The following is a 21,905-nucleotide window of genomic DNA, read 5'->3' as shown; positions in this document are numbered from 1 at the left end:
TCGAGAAGTGCTCGATTGTCGTCTGATCACGTATCAACATCGATTATCTCCTCCGCGTGTCATCGCCTCGTGCAGCATCACGTGCTACGTTTGATTGACAAAGACGGGAACAAATTGTAGAGATAAATTCGTTGGGAATATCTCCTACCATGAATTCTCCTATACTGTTTTAACATATACTGACACTTGACTACCCATAAAGTCCGAAGCTTGTTTAAATCATGATACGTCTATTTAGTTTCACAAGTTGAACATTATACAATAAATTTTTACATTTAATCCTCTATTTATAATTCCGATACTGAAATAAGATTAGAGGAGGTTAGAAACAGTCCTTCTATTTTTATCTTATGCTCGTTCTGCGTAAGACTTTAAAATTATAAATATAAATTGCTAAGTGTGTGCGTATCCCGTAAGTTGGACTCAATATTTTCATTTATATAAAAAATTACGAAGAAGGAATTTAAAAAGATTATTTAGAGAAGATCTATAAACTAAAATGTAGCAAATTATTCTTACGTACTTCGTAGGACAGGGTGAGCGCCGTTTTCTCCTGCTTCAGCTGTTCGGCCCGGTGTTTCTGTTGCAGCAGACTCCGCGATGACTCCTCCATTCTGCAACAAATCAGAACCGTCAGCGTAAGGAAGCTCGCGGATTTTAATCCTCGTTGAAAAGATCCTAATTGAATGAACCATTGAGACCATTCTCGTAGCTCCTCGGTAGCTTTCTATTGTGCTGTGCGGAAATTTATTTGCTCTCTCGTCGGCCTCGTCTTGGCTCTGAAGAGCCTCGCTTTCGGCAAAAGAGATTTCATTCCCGCGAGATAAACTCGCAAAGAAGATCTCTTCTTTTTCACGAGTACTCTCTATTCTTATCTTGTGCTCGCTCTACGTAAGAATTTTAAAAATTGTAATTATAAATTGCTAGATATGTGCGCCGCAAGTATTGGACTCACGATATGTTTTTATTTAAATAAAATATTAAAATCGCAAATTATAGACACCTCTTTGTAAGACATTTATTTTGCACAATTTCAAAGTTTGACAATTATCTCTGAAACTTTCACCCTCTTAACTTTCTAGATTCTAGACTTGAGTATTAAGTAGACTTAAGTATCTCTGAATACATTTCATATTCTTCAGGCGGCGCGTCTTCATTTCCTCGGTGTCAAGCCTGCTTCTTTTCTCGCATTACTCTCGAAGGAGAGCAAATCGAAAGATCAGGATTCTTGTTTGGCGAACTTTCTCATGCGCGGACGCTCCGCGGGGTTAATGATCTGATTAGGGATGCGAGGGCGCGGCTGAGATATGAAGCCGATTTAAGCTTTTCGAGGGAGGCTTTCGAGCGAGAGGTTGCCGCAGCGCCTGGCAACACCCTCCGTCTTCCCATCGGCGCGGCCCCCGACAGGACAGATATCGTTGCTTATGTCCTTGGCGAAGTAACTTTCGAGCCAGTTACGAGTTTCAATTCGATTGTACTCCGTTGACATTTAATAAAGGTAAATTCGGGGCTCGCGCGCGGAGAAATCGCGATCTCGCTAATTGGATAACTAAATATATGATAAGGAATTTGATATACATATATATCTTACAGAAATATCTTTAATATATATGTGTATATTCCAACCGAATGTTATCTTAACTATATAGACTTCACAGAGATTTATATGTATTAAATCTATAATAACTTAAACGTACTAAAATAATTATGAAATTGAAAATGTGTTGTATGTTTCGATTGTTAGAATTTTTGAAATCTTGATTTAGAATCTCAATGATCTCGACTCATTGTCAGAAGAATAAACAGGATATTATATTTGAAGCTTTCATGCATAATTATTCTTGAATGGTTAAAAATATTTTTATTACAGATGGAAATAAATGCACGGATATTTTTTGACGATATTAAAATATCTATTAGTTAGTTATCACTAGTTATAATTACTATTTTTATTAACAAATAATTATTAATATTGTTAAATTAATTTTGTTGAATATATATAATCATTGTATTTAGAAACTTCTGGAAGCGCGGGGACTTATTTCGTTACTGTTTGCTGTTTTACATTTTTAGTTAGGCGAGGAAGTACGAAAGACCGTGCGAGAGCACGATCGATCGTCGAAGTAACGCTCGCAATTGCTGCACCCTTAAAACGGGGTATAGCTCCCCCAAGCAGCGCTCCCTCGCCCTCGCTTTCTCCTCCGCTTTTCTACTTCTCTCTGTTTTCGCTCGAAACACATGGCACGAGCAAGCCGGTCCTCATGATTTACAACTGTTGCTCGGCAAATTCGATTACGATGATTCTGGGGTACTGTGCTCGAATCGCAGGCGGAAAGATGCTCGTTAATGTCGCATAGCCATTCAAGAGCATCTACGCGGACTAATTTTTTATTTTTTCAAAATATTATCCAATTTTTTTATCGAAGATACAACAAGTATTCCAAATTTATCCATTAGAGCTGTCGGTATCTTTAATGATAAATTTCAGTAATACTTATTCTTATATATCAAAATAAATAAAAAAAAAAAAGATTTTACACAAAATTTACATATTCCATTTCCGAGAACGAATCTCCGTTAGGGCGACGCGACGGTTTCTCTGATTGCGTAATTGTAATTACTATTTACACATATTGGTAGTCGCGTGAGTGGCAGCGGCACGCACGTCTCGACGCACGCACGCGTGAGCTTTGTAAACTCAGAGTCGGCAGAATAAACAGCGTATCGGCGTTCAATCGCGCGCATGGCGCGTTAACATGATGCTCCCTTTGTGCATCGATGTCATTATCATATGGAAATTGTTACGTTCGCCGGTTTTACGCGCGCGTATCGGGCCGGGGACACGTCGATTTCGCGTTCGTTAACGCGTCGCCGTCGCGTCGAAACTTCATCGGTCATGCACGAATCAACATTCGTTCCATACGTGCACGGGGGGATACGCCGTGTAACAATGTCATCGACGCCGGTAGAACGGATGTGGAGTTCGGCGGCACGATTGTGGGCGGGACGAAGATTAATTTCCGGCAAGCGCTCCGAAAACGGCTCGCTTCCATATCCGCGAAATAACACGCGTTTGCGCATCGATCTTCGCGTATAAGCTGCATCTTCACGTCTGCTTTTACGTCGTTTAATATTTTAGCAAAATGCTGGCGTTTCGAATTACAATACGAGTCTTTCTCCTCGGATTCGTATATCTGGTTGGTACGATTGGAATTTTATTTTGTTATACCTATCGTTCGGATTTGGAGTTTCGTCACAAATCTTCGATCGACATTTATATGAGCCTGTACAAGACAAAAGCTACAAATTTTTTGTAAATTATATAATTTTACATTTTACAAATTTCCTCAATCAATATTTTTAATTATCATCTTTGTCAATCTTTAAATTTTGATTAAAATACTGACTCAATATTTAATTATTCACTTCGATGTTGCTGAATATACAATTTACTCGACATAATGCTTTCCTGACTACCTTATTACTTATTCTAACAATTTATCGAAGAAATGCCGACCGAATAAATGCATTTTCAAATTGCCTGTCCGCGTGAGGGAAAATCCGAGAAAATTCGAGAAGCGAAGAACCGACGCCGACGTACGTGCGCCACGCGAACAATTCTCTCTTACTTTCCATTCTCTTCCTCCCTCGCATGTACGTACAGCTATTTAGGTTGCATTGTTCCTACGTGTGGTTAATAGGATTCTCTGTAGCGACGTACCGAAAGGGCGAAAGAGCTTGGAAAATTCAATTTCGTGTCCGACCGCGTAAAAATAATGCCGCGCTCTCATTCTCACGGGCCGCTCGTAAAAAGCCGCTTCCAGTACGAGGGCCGCATTTTTAATTTCCCGCGATCGCGGCTAGATTCCACGCAGGGAACGCACCGTGGGAACAAAAGATCACGTTTAATTGAGCGGTCGTAGTGCGCGTTTCGAGATGTCGAAGCCCGGAATTTTAAGTATCGTCCGGCCAGGCCGGTCCGGCCTTTTAAGTCCGGCGCTCTTATCGAAAAGTGCTTGCGGCGGACTACCGTATAGAGAAGAAAACACTTGGGTCCTGATTTATGTCGGCGATAGGAAGAAAGGCAAAAATTCATGAGAAAAGCTGCCGATCCGCGCGACAATACATTGCGTTTATAATTTTTAGTGAGAGATATCTTTCATTTTGATGTTACATAGGCAAACATTTCCTCGTAATGCACGTCAAACGATTCAAAAAGCATCCATCTTAAGTGAATATCTGCAAATAACATATACTCAGAATATATATGGAAATATATTAAATTATATGCACTGAGAGAAATTTTTTGCTGTATTAGCAAATCATTTGTCAGTATAGTAACCTCAAACACTTGGTTTGCTGCGAGAGCTAATTAATTTAGCAATAGTAGCAAACCTTTTGTTGGCAATAGCAAAAAGTTTGCTCTCGCAGCAAATCAAATTTTGTTGTCACTTAAATTTCTCTCGGTGTGAAACTAATAAAACGCCTTAATAATATTAAAATTGAAATTCGGCGATATTTAATGTTTATCGAGATTAAATCGGACATAAGGAGTGACGTAAGAGACACAAAAGGGAAGCGAGCAGACGCGTCGCAGCGTGCAACGCGTGATTATTCATTCACGACAGCGCAGCGTATAGAGAACCGTCATGCCGACATATCCGGTCGGTTATAATGCATCATGCCACGTTGCACGCTGTAAAACAGGGATATCAATTTGCCGTACACGCATCGCTCATGCGTGTTGCGTGGTGCGCTCGACCGGTGGACGGGCCATTTTTCCCTGGAGAGCCGCGTGTACAGAACGAATAAGAGCCCCACGTAGATCACGCGAAGATCCCGAAATCCCGTCACGCGGTAATCCTATATGTTTATTTTATTCCACTCGTTAATCTTACGTTTTTAATCCCGAAATTATTACATGCCTACGTCTCATTTCATTTCGAGAGTTTTTAAATAACTGATAGAGTTCTGAAATGAGAGCGCCGTTGATATTTTAGTTCGATTATTCGTATGCAAGTCTGAACGACTATAGTTGTTTTGCAATATTCTACATTGAAATGGTCCGCGATTTTTACAGCCAGTCGAATTGATAAGCCCGGCCGTCGGTCCGCCCAGTTTAATTTCTACGGCGTGTTATTGATTCCCGGGAAAAAGAAGATTCCTCTTTTTTTTTTCGTTCGATGGTATCAAGTCAAAGGACCGCGTACCGCGTTTGAAGGGCTTTCCTATCGTGCGCTTGGCGAAACGAATCGTTGGTTTTGACAGAAATGTACACGAAGGCCTTCCTTCGTGATCAATGTGCGCCAATCTATCGAATTATTCGGCAAATAATCCGCGTATACATATATGGTCTCGACGATAAAGAAATCCATTTATGTTCGCTAACAACGTTTCTCCGTAAGGATTCGACGAAATCAATTCGAATACTTTATCGAGATTAATAGAAGTATTTATTTGAAAAATATTTCTTTGAACAAAGCTATATGAGATGAGATTCTTCTCCTTTTATACCGAATCAATGAAACATGCACGGTACATCGCAAAATTTAATACATTTAGAGATCTTTTCGGTAAGCAATCTGTAATTTTTTAATCTTTGACTTTCTAGTACATAAATTTCTAGTTCCTAAACTTGACGTTCTTAAATTAAAGCATTCGTATAAAATATTAAAATAGTGCTCACATAATAACTGTTGACAAAAAATAGAAATGTTTCTCAATGCAAGACCGTCTCCGAAACATATGGCGGAAGCATATTTTCATATCGTTAATAGCTTTCAGAACGAAGAAATATTTTTCGTTTAAGAATCTCGTTAATCGACGGTATCAAGAGCCCTTTTTCATTCCAGACGCGCGGTATCGCGACGATGTTTCGATATTAAATCGGAGCAGGGGAGGGCGACAAAGACATAAGGAGATTGCTATTTAGATGGGCGAATCGGAGGACGTTATGAACGAGGGCCATTGGATTCGTTGGTTATTGCGTGGGAAACGCGCGCGGTCTCATTATTTAACACACCGGTACTTTTATACTTATGTATCGCGCACAGGAAATAAAATGCCGTCTGCACGGCCGCGAATGAAACAAGCGATTTTCACGAAGCGGAGAGGCTGCGAAAGAACGGAAATAAATCGATTTCGCGTGCTACACGACGGTCTCGAATTATTGGCGGAAACTTCGTAAGCCGATTTAAAGTCGCGATCCCCTTTCGCTTTCTACTTGCGTCACTCGCGTAAAAAAAGATCAGGAAGAAAGAATGAGACTTCAGACGCGTGTATCTTTCTAAAAAAAATCACATCTTTTGGTATTAATTTTAAAGTTTATATCATATATGTATATTTTTTAACAAGAAAAGAGTTAAGTTAGTCGAGTTATAAACATGTTCGAAATTTCAGTCAATTAAACATCGATCTAATGAGTATAAGTCATCTATAGGAAAAATTATTAGCGTAAACCGAGTGATTCCTTAAATCTGTTCTGATAGAAAAATTCTATCTAAAGATAGAATTGTCTAAAGTATCCTAAGAAGACGTAAAATGTATAGAAAGAGGAAAAACCCGTGAATATATTGAAGATGGTCGAGGAAAATCAAAGGAAAGTGATATTCTTAACTTTGATCTAACAATCTTCACTACTTTCGTCGTGTTCTCTTTCGGAAACAGCTAAACTCTGAAATCTCTCACCTGGCCAGTTCTCTCTGAAGATGATGGACTCTCGAGCGTGCTCTTTCAGCCTCAGCCGTAGCCTCGCGTACTCGAGCTTCGGCCTCCATTCGCTGCCGGCGTTCTCGTTCCACATCTCGTTGCGTGGCCTCCCTCTGCAACAATTCGAACGTTGACATTTATTAATGACAGCACTTGATAGACGGAAAAAAAGCGAGAGGGAGAGAAAAGGATGGTAATTAACGCGACGATGGAACGACGCACCGGACGATGCAAAATTCAGCGTCGCGCGCCGCGCCGCTCTGAAAAAATCGGCGTCGTTGCGACAGTCGTGAATAATGAATCGGCAATAATGGCGGATTTAATAAAGTGTTCGCAGCGTCGCGCAACGGGCACGCCAGTTGCCGTGTTATTCGTTGTTCGTTTCGCCGGAGGAAGGATGGAAACGTTAATTGACTTGTAATTAATCAGCGCGCACTCGTCATAATTTATTCGTGGTAACGTGCGACGAGCGGCATGATTAATAAATCATCGTCAAATCATTCGTGCTTTTCATTTACTCGATTGGGAGAGAAGCGATCAAAACAATCGGCCAAATTTTTCGCGACGACCGAAACCCGGGGAGTAATTATATTGAGTCAATTTTTGCTAACAAATATTCCACAAATAAAAATAGGAATAATTTTTTAAGCAAAGTTAAATATGACTATACGTGAATAACAAAGTATTATTCGAAGATATTGAAGTAATAAATAAATAAGAACACCATTTGTGCATATTGTCCATGTCCAATAGTGATCATTTGGTACATCATTTGTAAAACATTTCCGAACATTACTCGGACAATTTCTGTATTATTTAGTTAAGCAACTAATCGGATAGGCCACTGCAAATAACGGACAATCGTTATCCGAATAAATTATTCAAAGGGAACGGTGATCCCGTGCAATTCTTTCTAGGATAACGCCCAACTCTGGTCCGTAGTAAATCTGAACTCGGCGAAATTTACCGGCGCGGCGGCAGCGTCTGATCCTCGCTGGCGAACCCGGAATCGCGAGTATACGAGCCGGGGAAAAATGCGCGAGACGACGACCGAAAAAGCTCGTCGATCAGCGGGGTAGGAATTATTCATGAATTTAAATCGAAGCGCCCGCGCCGCACGCCACATTGATCGCGCCTTTCCGGATCGCGGGCGAGTCCCGGCCGCCGCTCTCCAAGTGCCATCAATAATTGTACCGGACCAATGTGCCGAAAGCAGTATTTCACGCGATTTAACCCGCCGGTAACCGCGGCTATCTCGGGACCGGCCGTAAATTGTCGTTTGTCCCGACTGGGAAGCCCAGGAAGGACGAAGTTTCGGAGATGTGGTATGGGATAATATATATAATACTCTTAGATTTGCAACGGTGGCGATCGGCTTTAGAAAAAAGACGGGTGATTAGATTTATATCGAACCCTGGACACGTCTACTCATTAGGAGACAATTGTGTAAATTTTGAGAAACAGAAAGAGACAAAATGACGGTAAATATTGAAATTAAAATAAACGTTGGTAATTCTGATGAGAAAAATAATAATTTAAAATAAAATTAAAAAATAATTTTGGTTACATAAAAAATGGCAATTAAAATAATGACCTTAGAATAATCTAATAATCTCTAATAATTTCAATGCATTATGTTTCTCGTGAAAATGAGCATTACTCCTTTCTTTCTCTTGGAATACTTTTTGAATAGACGATCGATTATCGCATTAGACGAAAATTTCTATAACGAACATTGTGTTAATATTAATAGCGCAACGTAATATGCATTATATACAATGCAATATACAATCCAATGTATCATTTATGATGCACCACGATGTCTGTGATAGTGTTATATACTTTTGGTGCGCACACTTTCGTATTTGTACGAAAGTTGCCGATTTTTCTTGGCCCGTCGCGTTTACAATCGAATTCGTAAAAATTCCGCCAACGTCGACGGATATCGTCGCGATCAAGCGTAAGTTCGCCGAAGAAAGGACCCCGGTGAATTCGCGAACGTGAGGTCCAAAGGGGAGATATCGAGGAATACAATCTGGTAAAAGCCGGGCTGACCGCCACTCGCGCGCGGAGGGTTTAAGGAATGGCCGGAGCGGATTTATGGCAGCCTTAAATCCTAACGAACGCTCCATTCCACCCCCGACGGATCCCCCGCGACTGCTCTCCATCGAGAATGTCGTATTTGCGAGGTTACTCCCACTTGGAACGCGATTTCGGTCGTCCCGAAAAATTCGCGAAGATTTTACAACTCGAATCGCGAAGGCAAGCACCTTTTCCGTCGAATTCCGTCAAAAGTCGTGATTTTATGACAAAAGTACTTTCCACTATTCGAAATCAAGGAAGCGGAAACGAGGACATTTCCGCACTTGTGCACGGAGCAATAGAAAATAGTTAAAAATGATTCTTTTGCCTGAAATATAAATTTAGTGTGATACACACATTAAATATAAAAACTAAAATTGAAAAAAATTCATGAAACAAAAATCCATAAATATTTTTTTATATCGATTAAATATATAAGCTTTAAATATTAGATACACATGTACTGATTGAAATTTAATTTAGATTCAGAGATTTCGTAATACGACCTTATTGCTCGACGTGCACGATATCGTGAGACAACGGAGCTCTCGGCCTCACCGAAAATATCGAATCGAGTTTAACGCCAGAAAACTGATACGATCTTCAAAGACACCCCACAGAGAAACGTACGCGCATCCGGATAATCCCCCTGCAGCGAGGACGCACACGTGCGCAACGCAGCTTCATTCGGGACACGTGCAGCGGGAAGATGCGCGAAAAGTTTCGCCTAATCAACGGGCTGGAGCTGCATCATCGAGACCGGCAAATAATTAATGAGGCGGCGACATCCGAGAATCACCGGTCGCGGAAAGCGCTTCTTAATAATTCATCGCGAGTGAGATCCTCGACCGGTGACTCGTCGATCGAATCGCCCGTCGCTTTCGGGCGAGCACGTGGTGAGCGAGGTGCGAGAAAGGAGGAGGATATACGGCGGTAGGATGAGAGGACACGAGACCGGGAGCTGATGCGCTTCTGGCCGGGAGCGCCTTTCGCTTTTCCGCCGGATTGATAGCTGGGTCACGTGCCTGCGATCCCCGATACCCTCTCCGCGAACACGACGAAGGAGTCGCGATAAATCTTTCAGGCCGGCTCGCTTTCGCACCTCCGAGTATCGTGGTTCGTCTCCACTCGCGAGAAGTTACGAGGAAATAACAGAAGAGCGGATCGCGAGGTGGAGAGAGCGAGTATACAATAACACAGACATCATCTTGGTTCGTTCGCGTGCGGAAGTATAGCTGTAGCACAATCGTTACTCCAGTTTCACCGCGGAATTTCTTTGTTTGGTCCGGGCATAAAAATGTTCTGCCAACAGACTAGGTATCGTGCGTTTTGCTATTGATTTTGTCGCGCCGAAGGTAAAAATGACACCGCAGATATTGGTTAAATAATTTCTATATCGTGACTTACGTATCTCGTAGTACCTCGTGCATAAGTTACACAAATTTTGCTTTACGATAACTGTCGGTTATATGATAAGTGAGTTTTTTATCAAACGGTATAGAGGTAAAACGCTATAGAAATAGCAGTCAAAAGTTCGCAATACAATGTTTTCTTTCATGATGGAACAAAAAGATTTGGAATAAAAAGATCGCGTGTGTTCCGGCATTTCTGATTTCTGATAAATAACAAAAAAATTGGCTTAAACGTAGGGTCGTTGCAATTTAGGGCACGTAGCTTTGTTGATAACCAGCACGTTTCGGATTCGGTGTCACCGGCCGTCACATGGAAGTGGCCGTTATCAAAGTATGCAGCTGTTGTGTGCCGTCAATGCATTATATCGCACAATATAATGCGCTGCGCATTCATGTCAATAAAGCGCTCGGAAAAGTTCGCTCGCTGGACACGTTTGATAAACATATGTATACGGAATGCTGCCCGGAGTTTCTAGGAAGTTGGTATTGAACGCATGCATGAAAGCTCATTTCTATATATAGTTTCAGAAATAATTTCATATTATATTTAAAGCTAGTTAAAATATAACAAAATTATTTTTAAAACTATATATAGAAGCTAGTTTAAAGCTAATTTAAAGAATAGAATTAAAGAACGGTAAAGTTTTTCGGCAATTAGATGCTTGCGAGATAGTTTCGTTGCTATATCTATATAGAGATCTAACGAGTTCTATTCTGAGGTTCTGTTCAATCTTTCACTCGTTAGCATTTTTATATCTACATATATTATTTTTGTAATATGAAGAAATTAAATGTATTATTATTTTATGTTGAACAATGACCATTCGGACTCAATAGTGATCATACAAAATCCGCCTTTGTGGCAAAACTGCAGCTAAATTGTGCCTGCCGATCGACGAATTCGTAAAGGTCACGAATGCGGGCGAAAGTACGCGCGAGTGCGTGAATGCTTCATTCATCGGCAACGAAAGAACCCTGTGAATGGCAGTCTCTCACGAGCGCAGATATCTACGGGCAGATACCTGCGAGCGTTTTTAACGGCCCGTGAATTTTCTCGTTTGCCTTTTTCTTCACCCACGTGTTTATCACAGTACCATTCATTCAGTCTCCGGCGCCGTATCATTTCTACTCTCGAGCAATATTATTCATTCCTGCATAAGCGCTATCGTTCGGTTATCTTACTATCGATAGAATTGTTTGTCTTCGCGTTTATCGATATGTACAATAATTAGGATCATATACTATTCTATAATAATTAGATCGCGGCGCATACGTGTGGACGTCACATTATTACCTAATAATCTTTTTAAAGAATCTGTTTATCGCGCATGTATCACTTAGAAATTTTTATAAGAAGATTCAATTTTATCTCCTTAGTTTTCAGAAATAAGTAATAAGACGAAAGAAGTATCATGACCTATTATTAATATTCGCAAGAGATTTCTCATGCAACTTCAATATTTCAAAAAATCCGAACGAATTTTTCTGGTGCGCGCAAAGAACGCCGGTCTTCCCTCGCAGATCTCATTCACGGTGCACGCACCGATGAGAAGACTCATTTCAAAAGCTACGTACGCGTGTCGACCCTTGAAGCGAAGAACTCACCCTGCTCTGTTTAGTAAGATTGGCGCCCATCGGCTGGCGATTCTGTGTCGTGGCGTCGACGGCGACGTTGCGACCACGCACGCCGTCGGCCGCGGGACATCCCCCCGGTCCTGAGGGTGCAGAGGGACCCACCCCTCTCGCGCCCGTTCCCCAACTCGGGTGCACTCGCGCGGCCACCCTGCTGCTGCTATTGCTGCTACTCGCCGGGCCCTCCACCGGTCCCTTTATTATAAGTCGTGGCAAGCCACCCCTGTACGACAGTCCTTCACCGACACCACTACCACTACCACCACCACCACCACCACCACTACCACTATCACCAACGACGACACTACCACCGGTAACACCACTATCGCTGCTCGTACTAATACTACTGCAGCTGCTGTTAGTGTTACGACTATTGCCGTCGCAGCTGCTCTCTCGACCGGCACGACTACCATCGACAACGACGACTGCACCACCCTCCTTCGTCTCCACCACCCCCGCGTCTTCCACAATCGACTCCGGTACCTCGGTCGACAGCGCGAACCGTTTAACGCTCTACCCCTTAGAGCGATGTTGTCGCAGCTGTTAGTAAATCGTCGCGCAGCTGCTTTTTAATTGTATCTCAAACTCGCGGGATAAACGGAGTTTCGCAATGACGCGATTAAAAATATTCTCGAGTAATCCTTTCCGTGCTTGCTTAAGTGTAGCTACTTGCTTGCCTCCGCGAAGCTTGTTCGGTTCCATCAAGTTTGCACCGAGCTTGCTCATTCACTCAAGTTGCTTGTCAGGCTTGATGCAAAAGCTATTCCAAGAGTCGCGTTTACATCTAGGTCTCTCGAAGCAGTCCTTAGAAGATACGTACAAAAGATATATCACGAATTTTCGAGGTAGAGGATTCCGCGGGCCCGCATCCCCGCAGGACTAAGGCAACGCTTCACGTCGATCAAGCTTCTTCGCGTCAAGGACGTCAGAGAGACGTTAAAACCACCCGTCACGCAAACACCGTCGAGCGTTCGGTCATCTCCACGAGTCGAGGAACATGTCCCTGTCCCCAGGAGAATCTGCCACCTTCGTCCTTTTCGTCCCCGTCAACTTCCGCTTCGCACTTCGCCGCCGGACATGTCCCCCGCACGCTCGATCTTCGTCATCCGAAGAGCGCGTCGCCGACTCGCATTCTCGTGTTCGCCGCCGAGTATGCCGAGCGACAGCAAGCGATCCACGTCGTTATCGTCGTCGTCGTCGTCTTCGAAAGGAGCACGAAGAGCCACGTCGCGCCGCGACGCTTTCCGACCAACTGACGAACCCATCCCCGTCGTCGTCGATTAACCGGCCGGCAGCGGCGGCGGCGGCGGTGGTGGTGGTAACGGTGGTAGTGGTGGCAACCTTCCCTCTTCTCTTCATCCCCTTCGCGTCGCCTCTGACTCACTACTTACAACCCTTGTGAGCGCGACCTCGCGCATGTGCGCGATATGCGTTCGCTTACACGAGGACTTCCGGTTGCACGTTTGCGCGCTGATTCGCGTCGTCGTCGTGCTGAGACGGACGTGTCTGGCTTGCGAAATTATCGCGCGAGGAATGACAAAGATATGCACGAAACAAGAGTTGAGAAACGAGATTTTTTGCAAATTGCAAATTAGAATTTTAGAAAATAATGCCAGAATCGCGCGTATACGCATTATGATCCTCATAACTCTCATATTCATATTCTTTTCAAGAAAAGCGCAAAAGTAATATTATACATATGATATTAGTATATTAGTATATAAACATGATATTTTAAATACATTTTATACGTAATAGCTGGTATATATCGCTAATTTAAAATTGCAGAAGCGTTTCCCTCGCAGAAATGCCGTCCAAACAAATCCGACATTCGCATGACGTTCTTTTCCACGCTCGCCTTTCATTTTTTCGCGGAAGTCCCCTCAATTATTCGTCGAGACATCGTATTCGGAGCGATCGCTCAAAACGGAATGTCATGCAAATTCCGAGCTCCTACCAAATTGCCCCGACGGGCATCAACATTCAGACGACATACCGTAGGTCGACTGCGGGACGACCCTGTATCGATAATACCGCGAGAGAGCTCGCGGGGTTCGCCTTTCATCCCGCGCGCCTACGGTTAGTCGATGGCAGAGCTTTCCAATAAACGGGAGAGATCTCGGGCTTTGTGACTGCCAGAAGATAGATAAGGTATGCCGACGGTAGAAACGGGAGGGTCTCCTCGATAAGGACCTGCCTACATCCCCCCGAATCTTCGTCCCGGCCGCGCATATTAAATTGTTCGCTTCACAATGTCGACCGTCACCGCCGCCCGTCCCCTTCTATCGAGGACTTTTCACGATATTGGCAACCTGTTAATATACTTTATCGAGTGATTCGCGGAAAGTCGAAACGAACGAGAATGTTAAGTCACGATAGCGAGTCACGATCGCTATTAGCAGAGACGTTTTATACCAATATATTGGGGGAATTGAACGATCAATGCTGCACTGGTTTAAAAGCCTGGGAGGGTGACGTTATGCATTTAAACGTGTGAGACTCTTTCACTTTTCATCTTCAACTCTATAAAGTTACAGAGATATTTTTGTCTTATAAAGAATTTCTTAAATATTTTGTAAGTATAAATAGTTCTTAAATGTTTCCCAAAAAATTAAATATTTGCGTCGACATTATTTTCAATACAATGCGAAGTTAGATAAATCTAGAATGTATCATGAGAAACCGTAATTCCAACATTTTCATTATTATCATCATTTTTCTAGTAAACATTAAATACTTTTTAAATACTTTTTGTAATGCTTCCCTCGCGATGGAAACGGACAGGAAAGTTGCATAAAAGCGCGAAAAAAATCGATAGCGCTATTCCGGTGACGATCAACCCTTTCGTCGTCGTGGGGCAATCGTCGTTTCCCTAATTAATTAAATCGCACCCCCGTGTGCTGTTCCATGCGAGCTACGGTTACGGCCGGAGCCAAAGCATCGGTTTAAGTTTGGTTGGCTCAATAATTACGACGAGACCGGTAGTGTATAATTACAACGGATATGTTAATGATCGCGCTTGCATAATTATTTAGGATCCGACCTTCGACGCTTCAATTTGACTGTTATTTCGACATTTTGCGGAAACGTATAATTACATGTATAGAAAAATAAATAGTTATATATACTACAAAAAAGAAAAATACGTACACAAAAATCTCAATCAAATTTTTCTAAAAATAGAAATTGGTCATTTATAAAATTTGAATTTGCACCTTTATATACTTGTGAACCATGCCATGTCTGCAGAAATATTACGGGATTATCAAGACTATGATCAGACAATCGAGAACGACAGGGCCAGTGGGAATTAGCGCGATTTCAGCCAGCCTTCAATTATGACTTCCTAATCTCGTTTACCTCCATGCGTTCGCCTAATTCATAACTTCGATTGGCCCGTAATATTCCTTACAGTTGATCCGCTTTACGACGTTTTAAAAGTGATTTAGAATCGGCGCACCTAAACGCGAGACGATGAAGAGGGGACTTCTCTCGGAAGTTTCGCACGCTACGGAAATTCGACATCTGAAAATTCTCTTAAGTTGATTTTACGCGAAACACCACCGCCGCCGAACCGCCTCAAGTCTGCCGCTTCCGCCTTCGCGAGTCGACCTCGCGTGGTGATTTATTCCCGGCGAGATCCGCCTTCGAGGACCGTACTTTCATTTTTAACGTAATGCGAAAAATATTCAACCGTCGCGGCGCTTTGAAAAAAAATTCATAGGGCGCATTAAAGGATGCGAGGGTCCGGGATACATAAACATGAGGGATTATTTCTCTAACGCGCGCGCGGCTGGAATGGTGCGATACACAAAAGAGGTTTGCATTAATACTGCTCGTATAGCGATCGATTTCTCTTGCTGAGTGGATCGCTTGTAAAAATTCATTTTATTTCGTACATTTTACAAATTTCAGAGTCGGTTTGTTTAGTTCCAAAAGTAGTAATCTTTATGTATTTAGAGATACCTGATATTTTTATAAAAACTACATCGCCTGATCAACCACACCGCCAAGACAATAACAGTTTTCATTTCATTTTCCGTAGTTGTTTTATTTTAACGTCTCCAATGTAATTACATTCTTTGTAAATTGGTCTTCGTATCTTTTCAGCAATATATTTTTACACGTTGCAATTTAAATTATTTCAATGTAATAAATCTCAGTTTTGACGATCAAGAGATATTTTCATCGAAATGGGGAAACTAAGGTTAGAAAAGTTTAGCTCGTGCATTAGAGGATCAGGACCCCGTTCGAGTTTCTTCGCTTTCCTTGTTGCGCGTGTAGTTGCGTGTTTGTTCATGGACTGCGCTATTTTCGTGGTGCTCTCGAAAGGATGTCTATAGGGGTGGATTTCGCCATCCCCTATTAACCGTCCCTTCCTTTTTAAGCACACATACACACATTCGTGAACGCCGACCATGTCACCTTCGTACATATAGATAGCAGAACACATGTATATACATGGCGTTTCAAAACTCTCTCAAATTTACTTTAAAAAATATAAATACTTAATTAGATCTTTACAATTAATTTCAATAAACAATTTTTTGACAAATTTGAAGTCAGTTTATTATTGGCAAATAATTCTAAGTCACTTATTATTTATTGGGATTTTTCGATATTCATCACGAAGCTCGGCATCTCGAAATAAAGTTTTGCGCAAATAAAGAATACATTTCTCTTGAATTTAAGTATAAGAAAGTTCTGTTAGACGAACGCACCTAATTTAATTTTCAATAAGCCTTTCATTTTCAATCGATATTCATTTGCAAATAAGATGTGTGTCGAAGCTTTGATATTCTAATGAAGGCAAAATCGATGCGTGAACAACAGTGATCGATCATTAATTAAGATCGGAATAATTAATGCCGGAACACCCTGTAGACAGACGACGTACACGGATATGTGCCTTTGCGGCAATTAGCATGCATCCAACAGAGCTTAGGGATCGCCGGGGGTGTCCGAATAATCCTGCGTGATCTACGCGCGTTTCCGATACCCATATGCAGTGTGCTTATGGTACCGCCTGCACAAACCCCCTAATACAAACCCCCCCTGTATACAAGCGGCGGGCACTCGCATTATAGCGCTCGCGGGAGGGAAAAACGGATGGGGCTTTTGAATAATTTGCCTCTCCCACGGGGAGGGGGGCAGTGGGAACTGGACAGGGCTTTATTTGTTTCCCCAGAAAAATCGACGATCCGCATCGATTAAACTATCGATCGTTTAATCACTACTCCGGATATAACCGAACAAAAGGATTTATCGTCGATTCGGGAAATCGCGATGCACTGGCAAGGAATGCAACGGTATCACGATGGTTTCTGCTAATTAAATCGAATTTACGAGGCAAATAGGTCTCTATGCATGTAGCGTTTAATTAGAGAAAGTTACGAAGATGTTCATTACTTAATAAAAGATATCATATGAATAATATCATAAGCATTTGTAGCCCATATAATAATAATAAAATTAATAACTTGATATAAAATACTGCAAATGTGTTCTTTACCTAACCCCATTGAATTTTTTAATTAATAATGTAAATATAGTAAATTATAATATTATTCTATAGAAATAAATCATTTTTTTAAATAAAAAATCTTATCGTAATAAACTCAATATAGTAAATTGAAATACTTGTATCTTTAGCTGCTTTCCATTTACTGACACAAGTCGACACAAGTATCGTTTTGTTTTTGTTACTCATTGAGCCAAGAAAGCCAAGAAAGATAGAATGTCGTTTGTGTCGATTTGTGTCACTATAAATGAAAAGCATCCTTTTTAATCTATCTTCAATTTGTTCGATTTGTTCATACTAAACTTGATATCTGAAAGATATTCCTGTGATTTATCTTAAAAATTTTGATTATCTCCCAACGCGCGACTCATTTGTACAAAACGTTTACCATTGAGAAGCAGAGATTCCAGATTTACCTACGGAAATAAATGCTCGGCAATATCATCTGTATTGGTCTGGCAAAGCCGTGTGAGGTTTGCAAGCACTCGCGATGATACGCGGGTTTTCGTGTCAAATATCAAGCGCGTCGCGGTATGTATCTCGATGTCAAAGCGAGACGTGAAAGCACGTCTCGCAACGGAACACGACGGAGCAAAGATACGAAGTCTAGCAGGAGAAGAACGACAGGGGTAGCAGGAGGTAGAGGTGGTGGTGGTAGTGGTGGTGGTGGTGGAGAAGGAGGAGAAAGAGAGACGGAGGCGGAGTCTTGATTTAATATTCCGCATGAAGGACTCTTCGCCGAGAGCTTTTACACGCTCGACGCGAGCTTTTCAGCGTCTACCGGAATATGAACAAGAAACGGCACGTGATGATAACGCTGAAGAGCTTTACGTTACGTTTCCCGCATTGTATTTAGACGAATGCGAAAGAAGAAAACGCGGCGGATAGTTCGGGAACGATTTGGCTATTTCGGTAAATCAAATCGATATTAACACATAAGTTCTTAATATTCGATATTTACTTTCACTTATATTAAGATAACTGTTATCATTATTTTAAAAATTTAACTGCTAACGCTCATTAACTTTTATGTGATGCGTTTCGAGTTTCTTAAGCAGTGAATCTTTCGTCAGATATAAAGGCGAATATCGGATCTTCCTCTCCTCGTTCCTCTTTTCTTCTCAAATAATAATGTTCATGTCACGTTCGCGTCAGGCCCCAACAGGTAAAACATAATCGTGATCTCGACCCCATTCAGATTTTATCGGGTCGGTCGACACCTGCTGCGGAAGAGTAATGGTCAATCATGAATAACGGGATCCGTGTCTTTCGGATTGGGTCAGTGAGGTTAGCAGCGAGCCCTTTCGTCCTTTGTCCCGAGAAACCCCTGACTAATTTGCCGGGCGGAAACGGCGCGCATTTCTGCGCGCGTGCGTTTCCCCATTAATTAAAGAGACCGCGGGAGACGCGGAGAGAGTGCGCCCTCCGATAAAAACCTTTCCACCGCGCAACATAAAGCCCCCAGGGAGAGTGACGACGATGTGGGCAATGGGATGCGGCCCGGAGATAGCCGGAATATCGTGGGGCTCGAGCGCTGGCGATATCGCGCATCGCGCGGCTCGGCTCGAAATCTCGAGGTATATACGTGCATCATTATGACAATCCGGATATTACGAAGGGGACAGGCAAGCGAAAGCAAAGGGATGGACAGTTATCCTCCGAAACTCCGGCGATTCCGTATGGCGTATCAAGATTCCCTAAATTATAATCAACGTTACTTCGTTACTTACAATCTCTTAAGTTGTAGCGAAACGAACGTGAGAAGTGGGAAGTGTGTGCGATGTCCATCTCATAATTACATTATAACTACTATAATTCGGTTTAATCTTGCATTTTTGTCAAAGTGAAAATATATAATATCAATTAATACCTATATAATATTAATTTCTCCAAATATATATATTTAGAAAAAGGATTAATATATTTAAGGGGAGAATTATAAAATATATTTAAAACAATTTATATGAAAAAAACTGCAGTTTAAATTTTTCTCTTTCTCCTTGTTTCGCTGAAAGACGCCAACATCTTCATTAAATTCTTTTCAAAGAATTAAAAATAAATTGTGCTACCAGAGAATTATATATCCACTCTTAACATTAACTAAGAAAGAAATATGTGCCACACATAAACAATATATAATTTCATTGAAATGCAAATGCAAGCGAATATTACGTATTTTTATCTTCTAAAAATAATAATTTAAAGGCTCCCGCAATTTTGTTCCCTTTATGACTCTTCCCAATAGCATACAACGTCAGGGGGCAAGAAATTATCGTGCAAATAGTCATTTAATTATGCAAGATGGTCCATTGTCGAAACGACACGGCCACAGATCAGAGTGCAAAGTTGTGTACCGATCAGCCCGTCTGTCGTGAACCGCGATACATCGAGCAACCTTGCCCTAACTCGGTTCAGTCATTAGTCATTACTTAGGTCTCTAATTTCAGGCGATCAGAATGGGTTACTGGGATACGATTTACCAGCCTCACGGGAGTTTTGTTTGCTATGACGCAAGCATGTAACTTGTTCTGCAGATTAATGCCCCAGTCTCACGAATTGCGGGGAATAACTCAAAACCATTAAATGTTTCTTTTCATTTGTGGTATTTATCTGACCATCAACCACGCATAATTATTACGCGTAATTAATATATTTAAGATTGCAATTGCAATAATTTTATTTCAAACGCGAAATATCATTTTTTTACTATACTATTTCTCCATTGAAAATCGATTTGTGAGAGAGAAGATCTCCTTATTCGAGACTTAGATATTATTGTCGTTAAGGAAAGGATGAGACCGGTTCAGAAACGCGCGCGCTACGTTCTTTTCTTTAGGACCAGTGACATCTTGCGTGGTTCCCAGACCGACGATCTGCATGTGAGGTTCGGGTTAAATTACATGCGCGCTCCACCGCGCCGATTCTGTAACGGACAAGCGCGTTACTCGTGCGTATACGGATGGGGCCTCCGGTAATGAACGCATGACGATCCGCGGCTAATCGTCGCCCGGAGGAGTCGCCGAGACGTGAACCGCTCACGTATCCGGTCGACCTCGCTCGATGCGCATCGTCGTCCTTTGATCTAGGCCGGCAGTGCGACGGCCAATAACGATTTGCCCCCACATGTTGCTACCGTGATTAATAGATCGCCCGTTCGGCTCGAGCGTAAGAAAGGCTCTGACAGTGTAATAGCGCGGTTGCAAGTGCACAAAAGACGCAGCTAACACGAGAGAGGGAGAGAATAGAGTTAATTGCTGCCATTGCTGTGGATTGCCGATTTTTTATTACGTCAATGCAATTTTCATAGTTGATACATTTTTCCTGACAAAAACTAACGGAAAGGTCATATTTTACGTTTACGGAAGTTCGTTGTAAGATAAAATGTACATATGTATAACGTAGAAAATAAAAAATTCACGAAAAAAACCAAGCTAAAGAGAAATTTAGATACTTGAAAATAATTAAATGCTATCCTCGTTTAAATGAATGGTAATTTCCCATTTAATTTCAACGAGAAAGCAACTTGTACTTGTTAAGTATATATATTTTGGGAAATTTATTCAATATATTGTAAACGTCGCGTGCAAAAAAGTTAATCGAGAGTATTCACGGAGTAAGATCGTAAGTTTAGGACAGGGGTAATTAATTGCGTGTATCGAGAGGCAAGGTCGAGCTCGATAAATATGAAGATAGGCACGTAAAACATTTAAGCTGGGCCGATGAAAAATTTATGAGCACCCTTCGCGTTTTATAAGAGACGCGGAGTCGTGCGGAATAAAATTCGCGCAGCTGGCGAGTTTCTCGCGGTATTCGAAAGTAGAATGGCGAGGGATGTCGGCGATCGCTATCTCTCTCATCCCTCCCTCATCCCCGTGTCGTCTCTCCGCCGTTATGTGCTGACGACCGTGCTTCGTAACGAGAAATTATAGCTGGAACCGACACCGGAGTCTGTATACAGTATCCAACGAGCATGAATTTCACCCGATTATCGGATACGCGTGGCTCATGCTAAATACCAGTTCGGACGCTGCAAGTGAATAAGTAGAAATCCATTAAAGGGCTCTGTACGGACATTGTCGGGCATACCGGGTAGTACGTTATTTCCCGATCCAACGACGCGAGATTTAGAGAGAGTCGCGCGTATCAGCTACAAAACGCCCAATAAAGCCTCGAATAAACTATTATTGTTTGAATACGCACTTGAATGGATTTATGATATCTTCTTCGACTTTAATTTTTTAATAAAACTGCAAACCGTATCGCGTATATAGTTTTTATTAAGTGTTTTCGACTTAAATATTAATTAAGTACCGACAGAATGCATTTTCTCTTTCAACAATATTTAAAATTCGCGAGTTTCCAAGCGACTAAAATAATACGCCTGGGTTATTGTAAAAAGAATCGCGAGACGGGATACATATCGGTTTCCTCCACGCCGCAATTTATAAAACACAGCGTGTTGCATGGTGGCCGAGCCTACATTCGCTCCGTCCCCGCTCGATTCAACCCTTCCACAAAATACCGCGGCCACTGTGTTTTTCCACCCTTCC

At 41.9% G+C, this 21,905-nt stretch overlaps 1 protein-coding gene across 1 annotated transcript in view; it reads right to left on the bottom strand.

The window, feature by feature from the left end:
• Nucleotides 1-21,905, bottom strand: part of LOC143896907 (uncharacterized) — a 60,193-nt gene that overhangs the window by 14,349 nt on the left and 23,939 nt on the right. Inside the window, exons 3-4 of the mRNA XM_077405071.1 lie at nucleotides 6,688-6,821; nucleotides 524-614 (exon numbers count right to left, since the gene is read on the bottom strand). Coding sequence (XP_077261197.1) covers nucleotides 524-614; nucleotides 6,688-6,821 — 225 coding nt within the window. The remainder of the gene's footprint in view (nucleotides 1-523; nucleotides 615-6,687; nucleotides 6,822-21,905) is intronic.

The sequence above is a fragment of the Temnothorax americanus genome, unplaced genomic scaffold (assembly GCF_048541705.1).
Source record: "Temnothorax americanus isolate GAGA-0224 unplaced genomic scaffold, ASM4854170v1 Scaffold2, whole genome shotgun sequence".
Lineage (NCBI taxonomy): Eukaryota > Metazoa > Arthropoda > Insecta > Hymenoptera > Formicidae > Temnothorax > Temnothorax americanus.
This window is presented reverse-complemented; position numbering and strand designations above follow the sequence as displayed.